This window comes from Phasianus colchicus, chromosome 6, assembly GCF_987193195.1.
Source record: "Phasianus colchicus chromosome 6, bPhaCol1.hap1.1, whole genome shotgun sequence".
Taxonomy (NCBI): Eukaryota; Metazoa; Chordata; class Aves; order Galliformes; family Phasianidae; genus Phasianus; species Phasianus colchicus.
Window position 1 is genome coordinate 45,937,838 of NC_143441.1, and position 17,935 is coordinate 45,955,772.

The 17,935-nt window shown below is 40.7% G+C and overlaps 1 protein-coding gene across 3 annotated transcripts in view; it reads right to left on the reverse strand.

Annotated features, from left to right (window-relative positions):
• Positions 1-17,935, reverse strand: part of DPP6 (dipeptidyl peptidase like 6) — a 495,216-nt gene that overhangs the window by 69,517 nt on the left and 407,764 nt on the right. For all 3 annotated transcript variants that reach the window (XM_090143146.1, XM_090143145.1, XM_031615945.2), the window contains exon 8: positions 9,878-9,998. In XM_090143146.1, the coding sequence (XP_089999272.1) occupies positions 9,878-9,998 (121 nt within the window). The remainder of the gene's footprint in view (positions 1-9,877; positions 9,999-17,935) is intronic.

The following is a 17,935-nucleotide window of genomic DNA, read 5'->3' on the forward strand; positions in this document are numbered from 1 at the left end:
TGATCTGAATATCTTTTTCAATCTTAATGCTTCTGTGATTCTAAGTCTTCCTGTGCTACTGTAAGGAACCTGCTCTAGCAAGTGGGGATGGGTTTGATTATCTCTAGAGGTCCCTTCCAAGCCCAGCGAGTCATAGAGTGCCTGCAGGCAGCTACTTAACACCAGCACACACCAGTCAAGGTGTACCTGGCCACCTATATTTTGCTACTTTCTTGAGAAAGAGGATCTTTACAGTTCTCTCTTTTCCTCCTCTCTTCCTCTCACTAAACATGATCACTCAGCGACAAACTAATAGAGATGGATGCTTTACCTTCTTGTAACTCTGGGTATGTCAATCACTATAAAGACTTGCCCTTGCTCTTCAGTTCTCCTGATGCAGGTATATTTACTTCCACTGGTGATTGGTATGAACACAACAATCACCACTGGGCTTAATCTGCAAAATGTTGCACTGTAACACCCATGGCCTCACGTGCAAGAAGCCCCTGATATCTGCCTGGAGGAGAGCTGGCAGCCTGAAACATACCTAAAACTGTTCAATTTTCTCAATAGTAGGACCCAAATGTGTTGGCTGTCATTTCTCACATAGCATCGAGCACACGGAGCACAGATAGCAGTGCTGGAGGTCGTTTTCCAAGCACAAAGATTTAAGCTCCTGCCTATTCTGCCAGAGGAAACGGCTGAGCTCAGCTCTGTGTGGCACTGTTCAGTCCAATCCTCCTCACATGAGTTCACCCTTTTTATCCTCGGGTCGCTGCCTCCCTGCTTGCAGACCCACTCCAACCTGTGGCTGCTTCCAGCTCACTTAGGAGAGGCCTTGCAGTTTTTTTTTTAAAAGCACACTTCATTTCATCGATTTCATTTCCCCATTAGAAGAGCTGATGTATGGGAATTATGAGCAGATGACCAACTGCTGTCATTATTTCTGATATTCTTTTGATTTTGCTACATTTATGTAACAATGGATGGGTCAAACCTCTGGTGAGGCTCACATTTCTTGGCAGAGTTTTCATTCTCTTCATGTAGCTTTCACTTTTTCTAATTTAGAGTACATTTCTTTTTGCTTTTTACATTTATTTTTTTTCTTCTGGCACATACTCTTTATTCAGGCCAAAGATCAGTGAGACAAAGAGATAGCTATTTAAACTTCTTACAGGTTTTCCACCGGCCCCTGAATTTCCATAAGCAAGAATTCTTCCACCGTGGTGGATCAAGCGCATCAAGTGCAGGAAAAAAAAAAAAAAAACCCACAGAAATTTACTTTTTAGGTCAAATTGGTGGAATTATATACTAATAAAACTTCTAAAGCAATCTTTAAATGGCAGAAATAAGTACAGCCAAAATTGAGTCACTTTGTGAATGCAGCACTTTAAGAATCGTAGAGCCATTAAGGCTGGAAAAGACTTCTAAGATCATCTAGGCCAACCATCAATTCAGCATCACCCTACCACTGCCCATGTCCCTCACTGCCACACATAAACCTTTCTTGATCACCTCCAGGAATGGCAACTCCACCACCTCCCTGGGCAGCTAAGATGGGTTGTTTTCTTTAAGATAAGTTTTTAAACAACAACAACAAAATCATAGAGACTATCAGGAGAAGAAAACCACTGATTTCCCGTAGGGAATTAATGAGGTACATGTAAATTTGCCATGATAAAGAGCTCTACTCTCTGCATCTCTGTTGTCAGTGCAGTGGTTATGTATATTTACCCTACTGTATACAGACACAGGTATTCTGTATCATATGAAGAGTTGTTCCAAAGATCTCACAGTGACACTGTAATCTAAGAGCCACAGTGTGCAACTGCAAAGAGATCAGAAAAAGCCTTCAAAACTCCACAAAAAAAAAAAAAAAAAAAAAAAAAAAAAATCATATTACTGTGGGTCTAAAAGAAACCCAAAGTCATTTTCTAATCTCCCATGAATTATGACTGATCTTTATCTCAGCAAGCAATGATGATAGAAATGCATCTAACTCATTCTTAAATTCTACAGAACAGAGATCCCTACAGTGCCCCTGGGCACCATGCCCTATCTTTTCCCTAACATTTACATGCAATCATTTTTTGTGCAAATTAACCCAATTTCTTTTAATCTTCTACAGCATTATAGAGGCTGTTACGTTGGTCACAACGAAAGTCAACTGTGCCACCACAGAAATGAAGCACTTTTTATTTGTTCACTGTAACCTGAACCCCTAAATGCATTGCGTGTTTTACCGTATCAAACCACTGGTGAGGCTTAATGGAGAAAAAACAAGCTCTCAAAATTGGGAGAGTTCCTAAGTGCTGTGTAACATTCACACTCTTTTTCTGGGAATAATGACAATTTAAGCTTTTTTTTTTTTTTTTTTTCCCTGCAACTCTGATAGTGGTCACAGAGCAGGAATATCACAGCACGGCCCTAGTGAAGATTGGCATCACTACTGTGAGCTTCCATGTAATTAATCCAGACTTCAGAGTAGCATAGCATCCGTCAAAATATATTCTGCAATATTTAAATCGCAGAAATTATAAATTAGTTGCTCAAAATGCAAGTATATAATCTGAAAATGTGGACAAAGTATTTCTCCTAAAGCTACTATAAATGGCTTTGATGCATATACACAGAACTCACATACAAGTAGAAGCTCCTAACAGTTGCGTTGTACAGCCCAATGCATGTTTAGATATATTTGACTCAGTGATGCAAAATCTGTTGATATCTGTAAGTACAGATCTGTAAAATACCAGGTTCTACTTTCATACCTATCTACTTATTTCAGTTGTCAGTTTTTCATTTTTATTCACATACTGAAGCAGGGCAGTAGCTAATCAGGTTTAATTTGGCTGCAAACTGGGTAGCTTTTTTCTGTCACATAAGATGAATAAGAGACAAATATGTGCTTGACAAAGCAGAAACAGTAAAACAGCAGAACAGAAAGGAGATTCTACTACAACAGTTGGGTTAAATTTTATGGGAAGCTTCAAATCTCAACTAAATCTGCAGAGATCAGAAGACTTACTATGGATTTAAACTACTGTGACCTAACTGCTCTCACATGTTCCATGTAGACTGCAAATCTATTTCAGGAAGAGATTCATATTAATTTCATGATGACTTTAATCACACCCAAGCAGACTTGTTGCAACTCAAAAGAGTGTTTAAGATTAAAATACCGGCAACCACAGCATATGACACTTTCTTTTTGCTAAAAAAAAAAAAAAAAAAATCAGAACAACAAAGAACGAATTGCAAGGCAGTGCATGGAACTGGAAGAAGCTACCTGAAATATTATGAAAGTGGATGTGATTTATTGGAAATCTCCAATCCGACAGTGACCAGGCTGGCATTAGATACGAGAGCACAGTAACTCATTACAGAAAGGACAATTCTCTTTTCCCTTATTGGCCTGAGGTGAGCTCACACCAAGGTACAGCCTTCAACATTCCACCACCCATAGCCACCAAGCAGGGTGTGTTGAAGGGAAAATCTATGCTCAGCTTAGTGACAGACTTTATGGGCTCTAGATTTCTCTCAGTAAAGCATGTAACACATGAGCACGGTGCCAAGAGAAGTTTGGGGGCTCAAAGCTCTTCCTGAAGAAACATTTTAAATAGGGCATCTGAGAAGGGAAAGCACGTGCTTCTTCAGTGCAAACATCAACAATCTCACTCCCTGAACACCCTGGACTTGGAGCATTGGCAGCTACTGACAGGCAAAATCAGGACAGCCACCTGGCTTCCTTCCACTGCACCAAGGAGATCACTGACCTCAGTAAATAATATTCTGTTTTCCTTCCAAAAGCCAGAATGATGACGATCCAAGAACTAGAGGATGACAGGTGTTGGGTTTGGCTGGCAACCTCCTTCTAAACAACCTTCTGCAGAAAAGGAAGGTTAAAGCCTGGGTTAGAGCTGGCATGGCTTATTGCAGTGCGGCAATGGATTTTGAAGCCTGTCCAGAGAACGGCGCATTTAAAAGTTTTCAGGAGCATGCTGACTTCCAGGCAGGCGTTCTCAATGTGCATTGTAAATGGTTCAATTTTCTCTGACCTCAACCAACTGAGAAGGGCCAGGAGCCCATCCCCAGTGATGCAAACCATATGAAAGGGAACCTCCACCAATACTAGAAGATCACGGAACTTCTACCAAGCCTTTCATTGTACGGCCAGCTGAAATTTAAGCCTTTTTCCTTCTTTTTAAACATAGATAAGGCAAAACATTGCTGCATACAGCTGACCGTCCTTGAAATAACTGTAAATAATTCTGTTACAAACACATGGCTGAGGTGTAGAACTGTCCTTGATTTTTATTTGCCCGCAACAGAAATGGACAGATCATGCAAATCAGCATGCAAATAAATGTATGCTAAAAAGTCACCCACAATTTCAATGCTAAAGCTAAAGAATGGCTAACTGGGAACTACATGGCCAAAGTGTTAAGCAACAGCTGCATGCACTTAATAGGCAATGCTGAACGATGCACAACATGCAAAAAGAAACTTTCTATTTTAATATAGTGATAATGTCACTGAAACAATACACTGGGTCTCCTACCCTGCCTGAAGAGGCACAGAGACAAGGGTGAAAATTCCATGTGGCTTCCTCATAAGCACTAAATATAATCTGCATGTTCCTGAGGAAAACTCAATGATTTTTGGACTTAGGGTGCACTATGAAGGCATCTCATGTGCTCTTTGTTATCCTTGCCCTTTTGCTCCACAATGGAAAAAATGCAGAGCTACACATTTACCCACTTCCATGGAAAACTTTACTTGACTGAAAAAACGTTAACTGTTAAAAATAAACAGATGAGAATTGCCATTCACTGCCCTAGTGGTTCTTCTTTCCAAGAAGAGTCTAGAATCACGGAGGCTTAAAAAGACCACTAATATCATCCAGTTCAACTATGAACCATCACCACCGTGCCCAATAAACCATATCCTTAAGCACCACAGCTACACGCTCCTTGTAAACCTCCAGGGATAGTGACTCCACCACTTCCCTGGGCAGTCATCTGCTTCATTAACAGTCCTATCCAGGTGGGCCCTTTTGACTGTCTGGAGTCTTGCCTTGAGCATCCTTTTGGTGAGAGATCACTCTATCCAGGAGAACTTAAAACATTCAGTGATGACTCAGTCTAACTTTTATCTCCCCATAAGCTTTGGAGCAGCTAATTACTGGGAAAGGCTAAACCTACGCAGTGAGATGTTACACTATCTCACCTCCTCTGATAACACCAAACAGAAGTTTCTGTAGTTACTAGCATTCAGCCTGATTATTGAATGTCTCTTTCCAATTTGTCCAATCATCAGTTACTGTTTCCAAGCACTAAGGGTTTAGAGTTCTCAAATTATACAATGAAGAATCAAGCACACAGAAAAATTAGGCAGAGGGCAATGCTTCAGCAGATGTATCTAGCATTTACCCAGAGTTCAGGCCATTTTCAGACTTCCAGGATTAATGCTTCTAACTATAAGAAATATATCTACTTCAGTTGCTTGAAATACTATAAGCATAAAAGATACTGCTCAAGAGAAATGCTATTTGTTTTGGCAGCTGTTACCAGGAGCTGCACCTCTGAGACCAGCCATACACGTTCTAAATATACACTCTGATTCTTCTGAGATGCTGATTAAATTATGGAAAAGATTTTTCTTTATTACTGCATTCTCTTTTCTCTCTTTGCAAAGTCTAGGAAAGGAACAGAAGCACTATTAGCGTGAATCAGCCAGCAGCTTTGGCTCTGTCATTCCCAGAAGCTCAAAGGGAGTTTCAGGGAAGTGCATGGGAGGGGAAATTGGAAATCTTTTACTAGATCTTGCAGCAAAAAATTCTGCAGTTTCATTGTCTTAATGATGATGACATCCTGGCCTCCCCCACCAGGTGTCACTACAAAGTCATTTAAGAGGATCTGTTGGTGATAAAGCAAGATGCGGGCAGAATGAAGATTAATAAGACATGCGAGTCAGAGCTGGAAAAGAGAGTCTCTTCTCACTCCTCCTCTCACTCCCCAGCCAAAAATAAAGCAGAGCAACACCACTGTGCATTAAGCTCAACAGAGCAGAGTATCAATTTTAAATGTCGGATATGTATAACTCATATTGCATAAGAGTTTTAAATGAGCGCCACGTGAGCCTTTCAGATGTGCTCCTCTGGCGAGAGGCTGAGGAAGAGACCAGATGAGATGTCACAGCTACCAGGTCAGTACTAGTCTGGAAAAGGGTCATTTCTTTGAGATAATCTTCAGGGACTTGCAGAACAAACCCTTACCATCACTGACAGGGAAATGAGGTGAGGGATTAACTCATGTGCAACTCCTCCTTTTGCAAGCAAGGTCCCTAAACCACAAACAAGTCCTTCAGATCAGGTTGCAAAATGGTTTATATGGTACTGCTTTTATGTCTGAGGGCACAAGAGATAAACAGCACCCTCCATTTCACAATCTGCGGACAGGATCAGCTAATCTGTATGTAAAAATCCAACCTTCCCCTCCCACCCTTGGAAGGAACACATGGAGCATGCCTGCTGCTCCACTCCCCTGTGACTTCCATGCAGCAGAATGCAACATCAGAGTCGTGTCTGTGAATGCAGACTTGCTGAAAAGGGGTCAAACCAGGACTTCAGAGCAGAGCAGCCAGGGAAAGTCCTTGTCCTGCTCAGCAGAGCCATGTACAGGGAGCCTGGAACAGGCTCAGGCAGGATTCAGCACTCCCCAGGATTCAGCCAGAAGTGAAAAACCCTCTTTGTTCATGCTATCCGTTTAAATGCTGAGCTGGTTTCAGCCACAGCACTTTAAGTTCTCTCTTATGGGATCTCACAATATTTTAGCACAGGCATCTATCAGGCAAAACTCTGAAAATGTTAAGTCAGTCTACATGCAAACACTGTCAATGCTTATTTTAGTAATAAAAGCCATGTTTAATCTATGCTTTCATGTTTCAGTAATCTATGTATCAATCTATAGCCTTCCAGCTAAATACACTAAGTAGATTAAGCTCTGATTGATTCAAAATGTTTTTCACTATATTATCAAAAGTCTACAGATCAGCATAAATACCATGAGGAATTTTTTTTCCCCTTTAGCAGATTTACAAAAGCAGAGCTTAACTTGAATTGAAATGAACTCCCGCATTTCTACAGGGCAAAAAAAGCCTGTCAAACCTCCTCTAGTTCTGCTTTACTTCCAGACCTGGTAAAGACCTGTGATTAATAGCACAGAGCATCTATTCTGTCGTGCCAACAGCAACACCGTTATGAAGAGGAGTGCTTCCTCTGTACCCACCATTCATCTTGGCCATTGGGAGACACCCCAAAGGCATCAATGCTGGGGTTGTAATCTGCCCACCATGCAGGCAGCTCAACAAAATGGGGGAGTAGGAATGTTGGCGATATGCTTTTAAAGATGACAGTAAAAATACTGCAAGTGGCTTCCTCAGACTGAAAATACGCCTATTTTTATTTCTGTAATGTACGCAGGAAAAGAGATAAGCAGGTCATGAACCCGCCAGGTGCTCCAGGGAAGCTCAGCTGCCATTGCTGGCAGTGGTGAACTTCAGCAATAAAAAGAGCACAGAGCAACATGCCCAACTTGCTGTGATCTTCTTTCAGCGGCTCTTTGCAGACTATCTGCTGGAGGTGGCCACACAGATGGAACAAGATCCCTACATATGCTCAGCATCTACCCCGGGAGCTCGCTGAGACAGTAGTGGTGCAAGCAGATGTGGGTTTGAGCATCCCAGCTCGACTAGGGAGGTGGAGGAGACATCTCCAAACATCATTAGGAATGGAGGGAGGTGGAAAATAGCCCTGGGATGGTAAATTTTGATCCTAGCTCAGATTTCAATAAATTCCACTCAGCTGAATTTGGATTTAAAAAGGAGAGAATTTGATTACATAAAGTTGCTGGTAACCATGTAACAGCAGAGCATTCCAGCTGCTGGCAGGGTAATGCTTCAGCCTTTCTAACGTTGATGTCCGAACTCTCACAGACTCCTTACCCACTCACCACTCTGCCATATCCAATTCCTTCTGGGACCCTTCTCCATCCATCAATGCATTCAGAAAGCTGACACCTGGATGCTGCGAAGCTATCTGATCCTGCCTCCCCCACAGCTTGTTCACACATCTGCCTCAGTACTGATCCTACACCCAGCTTCACCTCCAAGTGATGCAGAGCAAGGGAAGGAGCTCAGCTTACACGATCCACCTTTGGATTGGAGTGAAGTTCTGCACTCCATCACTTGAAAACACATATTTTAGATTTCCCTAGGAGTCCTTCTCTATCTTGCTTGACAGAAGTAAAAGAAGTTTTCATTTCAACATCAGCCCTGTGTTCTTGGGCTCAAAGTGACATTTCCAAAGGGATGTTATAACCCGATTTCTGTTAAAATGTACTCCAAGTGAACAACAGGATCAGAGGTCTTATCGCATACACAGAACTCTGACAGGTTACAGAACCTGGCTTAGTATATTCACAGACTGTATTCGGTTCCTTTATCATCCCAGTATATTAATATACAGTTAACGAGTAAGTTCATTATAAAGGACAAACCTGAAAGTCAATGTCAGCCAAGAAATTGCCTGAGCAATCCAGTAATTGAATAAAAACACATGTCAGCAAAACACAAGTGTCACCATGGGCTTGGAGTTCACCAGTGTGACAAACTTCTCCTGTCAGCATGCTGCTGTGTGCAAGGCTCCATCAGAAGACCTTGTGTACCAAGTGATGTTTTACAGCCAAAGACAGCTACCAACATGCATGCTTGACCTACAGAGTCAAACCAGGCTGTCCATAACTTCAAATTCATAAATAGAAATTAAAGAAAATCAGCATTTTGCGACTTCTTAGCCACTCCTCTGGTTACAGAGGACTTCACAAGGGGAACATTTGCTCATAAATATTCTGCTGTACAACATAAACATGAACTTAAAAAGTAACCTAAACAGGTATCAGAGATTTCTACCAATGCTTTTGATGAGTTTGTACACTGAGCATAGAATCACAGAATATCCCAAGTTGAGAAGGACCCACAAGGATCCTTGAATCCAACCCCAGCTCCACACAGCAGCACCCAAACCCAGCCCTGTTCTCAGAGCGGTGTCCCAGTGCTCTGTGAGCTCCAGCACTGGGGCTGTGCCCGCTGCCCTGGGCAGCCCATTCCATGCCATTCTGGGGCACAGCCTCTCCCTCACCCCCAGCTGCCCCTCTCCTGACAGTTCCATGATATTCCCTCAGGCCCTGTCGTCGCTCCTCCGCTTCCTGTGAGGAGCTGCAGCTGCCATGAGCCCTCCCTCAGCCTGCTCTGCGCCCAACGAACCCAAGGCTCTCAACCACTCATGTCTCTTCCCCTCTGGACCCTTCCAGCAATGACCCTCTGCCCCACCAGGTCCACTTTCAAGGGAAGGAAGCCAATTACTGTGAGAACCCGTCTGCTTTCAGAAAGTTGTTAGCTGTCAAGAGCTGAGTAGCTTCTAGAAGACGTCTAGAGCTGTGGCAAACAACCAATCAAGTAAAACCGTCTCCTAGCTTCTTCCCTTAATATAGAAGCAGCTTCCCCTCCATGTTTCTGTCCTTTCCAGCGACTTGAAAACTGTCACATCTCTGAGGGATTGCAGGTGCCACTAAATAATGAACCAGCTCTGTTCATTAATGCGTTGTGATTTATTACTTTTGGACTAAAGGAAAGAAAAACAGCCTGAAAAAAACAGAATTCTGACATCACTGCACATTATTTCCAGTCCAGCACTTCAGACAACTGTTAGAATAGCGAATTTTTAGCAAATGTCCACCACCCAGAAATGTAGCATTGAACATCTCATTTCAGACAGTTCTGCCAATTTAGAGTATAAAAACATTCATAACTAACTGCCATCCTAGATGTTGTGTCCTACCTTCATACAGCCAGTCGCTGAGCCCATTGAAAATAACACCTTCTTTTCCTGAGGAGACCACTCGAATGGCTTGTTTTCCCACATGGGCACAGTAATAGATGTTATTCTCAAAGATAAAAATCTGATTTGAAAGGAAAAAGAGAAAGAGAAGAGCATTAAGCTGTGGCTCCATTTTAAGACGCTGCATTTTACTTTTACAATAATTGGTAGCAAAGAAAAGTCACATATCACATTTTTATAGCATTTTCATCCAAAAAAAGATTTTCACATCTTGCTTCCAATGTCATCAACTACTAGAATTATGCTAATTTACAGCAAACTGAAGCCCTGGTCGTCCGACACAAGCTTTATTTTTTTCGGTCCTGTCCTCATTTCAGAAATTGAAGAGTGCCGTGAAAAGACATGAAATGAGGTACACTGCCTCCAGATTCTGAAGAAGTGCTTCAGGACATGGAGTTGATGGTGACTAAACTAGTTACAGGAAAACACTTCTTACATATTTTCATTAAGATTTACTGCTATCAGATCATTTTTGGAAATCAGACTGTTCATTTCGGTGTTTAAGAGATGATGAGTGAGCCAAACTTTAGCCAGCCATTTAAATATATGTCTATGTCATCATCTGGTTAGGTACTTAAACGTCACCACTGACACAGAGATCCTCTCCCTCCTCCCCTCAAAGTGAACCACAGCCTAGTCTTATTTGGAAAAAATTTCTGAGATCCACTCAGGCTGCAGAGATGTACTGAACAGAGTACCAGGCAATCCATACAGACTGAAAAACAAAACTGTTAATAGAGTTCAGCAGACGTTTACAGATGAGTTTATAGAAGGTTGGAGCTATTGGAACAAATGTTAGGTATCCACGGCACAATACAAGAACACAATTTCTCACGCTGCCCTCATGAAAGGATAGAATTGAGAAAAACTATTTGCTTTCAGCTTCTGTTTCACGCCCTGCTGTGGTATGTGTTTCAAATAAAGATGAGCTAGAAAGATTCCAGAAGAAAGTATAGGCCCTAATGTAGTTTTGGCAGTTGTTACAGTGAGTTTACCTAAGGATAAAAAGTCTGACTGGAACTGGAACTTGCTTTTTCCCTTCTAGTCTACAGGGGCTTTTAAACCAAGGAGAGCCCATTAATATGTTTTTGAAAGAAAAAAATACAAAATATGAGGTTGTTTTTCAAAGCCTATAGGAAAAAAAAAAAAAAAAAAAAAGGAATAGAAACTGATGAATATCATTAGCAGTATGGGGTTGCAATGGGGATAAAGCAATGCTGGACACAACAGCCTTAGTGTTGTGGACCATTCTGCTCTGGAGATCCTCCTGACACAACCAAGGCTCTGCACTCCCTGTTGTACATCTTCAATTTGCACAAGAGACACCCTGGATTGTCCAGGTGGCATTTGTTGGTCATTTGTTAGTAAAAGAGAAGACTGGTCAGAATGGGACTTGAGAAACCTGTTCTCAGCAATGCACAATGCCCTAAAGGATGCTATCCCCAAACTGCAAGACAATCCCAAATCTCTATATCAACATGTGCAATGGGTTTTTGGGCAATCTCTTATGCAACAGGTGCACAGCCAGGTGGAGTTATTCAAGTGATGCAGCCCATTTCTTGCCCGGCTTCTCCCAGCAAATGAAGGCTTTGCAATATTTTGTACTGTCTTAAATGTTAAATGAGTCTACAGGAAAAATAAATAAGGCAGAATGACAACCTGCTTCTGCCCTGTGCTTTGTAAAGCACTGCGATGTTTTCTGTCTTCAATGTTTTGTCTTTCAAAGTGTCATTGCACTAGTCAGCCTGCATAGGGTATTTGGTAGCTGCAATGGAAAATAATATAGTGCTCTGACTTCAAACCATTTCCCGTGTAATTCAGAGCCAAACTGCAGCACCTCATAGAGAATTTAAAATTATCCTCCTAACTACAGTGCCTTGTACCCTAAAAACGTCAAGCATAATCAAGATAAAAAATAACTGAAGCAGCAGAAGGAAGATCTCTATGTAATGTATCTTATAAATTAAGAAAAAGCTTTTGAAATTCCGTTATTCATCAAAAAGAGATGTCTCTGGATTACTTCACCTTCTGGTCTAGAGATATATTAGATTTTTTTTGGAAACCTCTTTATAATATTTTCTACTGTTTACATTTTGTGACATTAAAGTAGCACTTCCTACCAAGCAATCAGAATCCTTTGAGCTAATTAGAGAATAATAAATCTGTATAAGGAAACAATTAAAAAATCCATGCGCATCATTTCCACATTATTTTATGCTTGCTTTATGTAGCAATCTTAAATAATAAAAGAAAGTACAACAGAAGGGGTCAAGCTGAGTTTTGTGTGTCTCTCTGTACAGAAGATGAAGAGCATAATACATTTCTAGTGCCTTCTCTTCTGGTGTGTGTATTTGAGAATGATTTTTGCCCCAAGATCCTTGCAATGTCTATGCCTTTTCTGATGGACAGCACATCATATCCAGCACTGAGTGCAACTAATGGCATGGGAAATAAAGCTGGGCAATGTCAGGGGGATATCCCCACCTTGAGCACCATGACCATTTTGGTTATTACATTTCACAGCCTCTGAAAAATAAGATATTTTGAAAGTAGTAAGAAGAACACAGACATCCATATACCGACTGAAGAAACCAAAACTGTTAACCCTGTAAAATAAACAAGAAAGTCATAAGCTATACAAGATAAAAACATGAGACAGAAAAGAGGAAAAAAAAATATATATTTAGCCTTCAATTTTTCTTTTCCCAGTATCACAGAAACCAACAAAACTAAAAGAAAGCTGTTTGAAAATGGATAAAAAGATTCTCTCCTATTGAAATCAGAATTAGCATGACACTCTGGGGTGTAATGGAAGACTTCCATCTCTTCCTTCTGGATGTTATAATAGGGTTCAGAAGATGAAATATTTCTTAACAAAGATAACTAGAGTGCCCTGGGGGACTGAGATAAAGACTTTAAAAAAAAAAAACAAAACAACACAACCAAACTTACTTACTCCCAGGATAATAAAACCCATGGGGATTTTGCTGTTGCCCTTATGGGGCTCAGGATATCACCTAGCATTTTCAGCATAAGCCACTATGCCCTCAGCCTCAGGTATCAACACATCACCATTTCCTGTGAACCGGGATGAAATCTCTGTCTGTTCACAATTTGTATTAGAACTGTTTACTGAAAGCCATTTGACAAAACTAATATTAAAGAAAAAAGTACTATGCTGGTTGGACCACATGCCTAAGACGGAAGGAGATCTTTCAGTCAAAGATTAGGTATTTATCCAGTAAAATAAATGTATACTAAGCTAATGCTAAGTAAACTCAATCATCTTAAAACGTACAAGATCCATCACAGCACTGACTGATCCATTTCAAACTTCATTTGCAACTATTTAAAGGCTGACTATTCTGAATTGAAAGATATTATACCTCTTATAGTTCTTTCATCCCCCCTTCCTTACAGCCAAAGAGGTGAGAGAACTTCTTATTTCCTCAAAGACCACGAGAAAATAAATTAACACACATTAATTTGTGCTTTTCATGCTTTGATTTATTCTGAGTCCTCTTTGCCAACTAAACGAATGACATCTTTAAAATGTAGCATCTCCAAATATAAAGTTAATGTCTGGATGCTTATTACTTTAATCACACATTGCAGAAGGGTGAATACTTCCTACATGCCAGAGGGCAGCCTTCCCACTGCAAGGTCAGCCCACAAGAGACTAGTTAACATGAAAAGTTTGTCTATTTAGCATTGAGAGGTTGGTGAATAAGACCCAGCCTTCATGTACAGACAGGCACAAAGGTTTGAACGTGTATTAAATTCCAAGTCAGCCCAATTGCAGTCTAAAAGAGCAACGGACTCAAAATGTAAGGCTCAATTAATAGTGGAACATCTTTAAATCAACATGCTACTTTCTCCTCATCTAACATAATTCACTCCATTCTCTTCTGTTTTTTAATGCTAAAGCCTTATTTCATTTTTATTGTGATTTTTGCAGCTGTTGGGTTTTTTTTTTTTTCCCCATTTACAGAAGTCTTCAAATAAGCTGGCTAGCCAGTTTACCTGAGGGAGTATTCTGGCAGAATAAATGAAATAGCAGATTCATTTTAGAATTGTCTCTCAGAAACTCATTTAATTTTGCAGAATCAGTAAAGTCATCTGTGTGAATCCATGGACTTCACTGTTCTAGATGCTGAACAAGTGCACAGAAAAAAATCATCCCTACCCCAACAGGGTATTTCTGTAGACTGGTAAGCCTAGGATGGAGACAGTAATCTTCATTGAACATGTGGAAAAAAAAAACAACAAAAACAGAAGAGAAGCAGGGACACTGAAGACAAGACTCAATTGACTCACAGGTACCCAGAGCCATTTTAAGCTCCTCAGAGTGTCTAAAACATTGTGTAGCATCATATAGAATGCAGAGGAAACCTCTACTGTCCTGGAGAAGCATCTGGAGCCCACATATATTCAATACTATTCATCTGAATTGCTGTAGGAACCTATGTATATGAAGACAAATGCAGTTTTCAGTGTCACATAAGTGCACCAGCAAAACCATGAGTCACACTTGAGCTGCTCGAGCTCTAATCCAATGCATGAACCATAAGATCATCCTTACTATAATTATCATTTTACATCAGGTAGACTATTATAAGCTTGTGAAGACTGAGAGACAAAAGATCCCAAGTGCTCCTTGTCCTGTAATGAACTGCATGTCATACTGATCAAATTACTTGCAGAGCCACAGTCAGCTTCAACATGATACTCAACTCATAATGTTCCCTTCTGCACAGGCAGAGCCACAGCTGCTATAAAATTCCTTTTGCTGAAATAACAAAGAAAAAATGGTTCTTTATGTATCTTGCTCTGTGTATATGCCAATGCATGTAGGTTGGCATCAATCCTACCTCACCTTGCTTGTGACCTTCTGTCAGTATGTGGCTCCAAAGGCATGAGCCAGACTGTCCTAGATACCAATGAAGAATTGCCTAACTCTATGGATTTCTCATTCTCTGGCAGCTTTTACAGTTTTCAGGTTGCTTCCATGTCCAAACAAGTCAATCAAAACAGTCCATGCAGTTTAGGTTTCTACTGCTTCTACCGATGATAGGCAGCCAAAAGAAAATATCAGGTATCTCATCTACTCAAGATATGGTCCGCTAGCTCTCTGTTACTCACAGTCCTAACCATGTCCAAGTCACATCGTTTCTCCTTCACATAGTTTCCTCTACTTAAATGCCAGTCACATCACTTCTTAGGAAGCAGGTACTGATTTCTCCAAACAAGCCCAACATGAATCTGGTAAAATGAAGGTGATCACTTGAGGCAGATTTCTGTGTGGTTAGTCAATCCTTCAATAGAGTTGGACCATCAAATTCCCCAGGATACAAATGGGGATTCTACCACCTGAAACCAATCTAGGTGCAATTTAAGGTTCCTGCTCCTTTACATCAACTATTTCATATGTCACTTGACTGAGGAAAAGTCCTACAGTGCAATCAAGGGCATTTTAAACTTCTTCCTGTAAGATGCTCTGTTTATTTCTATAAACTTCCATTTATTTTTTGGTGGAATACAGCTAGATAAAGATTCATGTTTTGAACTGAACTGGAGAAAAGAAGGCTGCAAGGTGACCTAATTGCAGCCTGTCAGTACCTAAGTGGGAGCACACACAGACAGGAGAGGAATCAACTCTTTGAAAGGGTAGAAAACTGCAGGACAAGGGGAAATGGTTTTAAGTTGAGGGAGAGAAGATTTAGGTTGGACATCAGGGGGAAGTTCTTTACAGAGAGAGTGGTGAGGTGCTGGCACAGGCTGCCCAGAGAGGTTGTGGATGCCCCATCCCTGGAGGTGTTCAAGGCCAGGTTGGATGGGGCCCTGGGCAGCCTGGTCTGGTATTAAATGCAGAGGTTGATGGCCCTGCATGTGGCAGGGGGGTTGGAGATTCGTGATCCTTGAGGTCCCTTCCAACCTTGGCCATTCTGTAATTCTCTGATATATATTAACTATCCATATACTTGCATGGTGTTACACATCACATAGGTCTGAAATCCACCTGCAAACGAGACAGTTTTAGCTTCTTGGTGTGTCCAGGAAGAAAAGTTATTACCTCTTTGTTTACATACTAAGTAATTGGCTGCAGGCAGTAACAAAGCCACAGAATGCAAGCAGTATCATGGAGCTGTCAGGTCATGGACACTGGAAATTTGGAGCATTATCAAGCTCCTGAAATTATGCACTCATAGAGATCTCTCCCTCCACCTCGGTTTCTACACTCCCTCTACTTCCATTCAAATATTTTGAAGATGACTCCTCTCAAAACACTTCTGTTTTGCCATTGCCATGTGACATCTGGAAGCTGAGGACTGTGAAAATGAAAAACTGTTTAGAGAAAGATTCCCTTGCTGTTTTGCCCAAGCTAAAACTTGTCCTTACTACACAGAATTAGCATGCCCATCTGTGTCCACGCAGCATCTTGAAGCAGATACGATAACCGTGTTCTCACTTTGGGATATCATGGAAATCTGGCAAGCACTGTACTGAAAAGGTCTTGACATTTTGCAACGATAATTCTTACATCAACTAAAGCAGAAAAATGCATGATCAATGCAAAATCAGTTTCTAGAGCTTGTTACTGATTGATTATGCATTATTCAGTGAATAATGATTATCTGAATGTGAAAAAATGCATAAATGGAAGCTAGTTGAACATCAAAGCTCACATTTATCACAAGTGTTGTTCTTAATGCATATGATATGATTACACCAACTCATCAGTCCTTCAAAAAAGAGTAATAAAAGCATAAACTGTTCCTCAACAGCTTATATATAAAGTGAGTATTTTAGAGTTCTATACCAGCTATTTAAAAAAAAAAAAAAGCTCGATAGCAATGGGGATAAAAGTAGTGAGTCAAAACATTTTTATTCTCCTGCATCACAGAGTTCAATTCTGCAGGTTTGGAAAGAGACATACAGTAATTATGATGGAGAAGTGAAAGAAAGTTTTTTAAGCTGATTCTTCCTTCACAAAACCAAAATGTCATCATTAAGATTGACGATGAACGAATGAAACTATTCCATTTAATCAACATACTGCAGAGAAAGAAATTTTGATAAATTATTGACAGAGAAGGCTACAGGTTCAATTTTTCATTTAAGGGTTTAGCTTTGCTGTAATTTAAAGTAAGAAGATAACTTATTCCTAGGGCAAGGATTTAGAGGACACGCTTTCTGAAGGTATGCACCACACAGATAATGTTTACTTTGGACAAGGGTAAAATTTACTTCACTTATCTTCTTCCTAGAAAAGGCCAAAGGTGGCACTTATAGAGTGAAGTGAGGACTATTCCAGTATTAGAAATATTCTGCAGGAAGGCTTTCAAGATTGAGAAGCTGAAAAGCCTAGAAGACCACTAAGACCACAGAATACAGTAGTACAGACTGATGCCTATAAGAACAGTGCTGGCTCATAGACATTTCAAAAGCAGTATTTTTGACTCAGAGATCAAAGGCTCCATATCTGATACAAGTAGCAAAAGAGAGAAACTGAATGGAGATTTGTGTTAAAAAAAGAAAAAAAAGGAAATGCAATCAGTTCTGCAAAGGAAAACCACCAGAATTACTGCAACAGGTAAGATTTAGCAAAGGAAGAGCAGAAATACAACCCATAAACTATAAAACTCCCTTGTAAAATAAGCATTAAGACCCTAACTTTGCTGTCACTGCCCACAACTAGCAAAGAGACTAAGTAGTCAGAGGGATGAGGCCAGATTGGATGGGGCCCTGGGCAGCCTGGTCTAGCATTAGGTGGAATGGTTGGTGGCCCTGCGTGTGGCAGGGGGGTTGGAGATTCATGATCCTTGAGGTCCCTTCCAACCCTGGCCATTCTGTGATTCTGTGATGTTTTTCCATTCTTCATGTCTTCAGATAAAGTATTTTTTATTTCTCCAAGCAGTGACTAGGTCCCAGCTGTCCCAAAGGCAACCAGGAGATGCATCAGTTTGCACAAGGGTTTAAAGGCTCTGCTTCTTGATA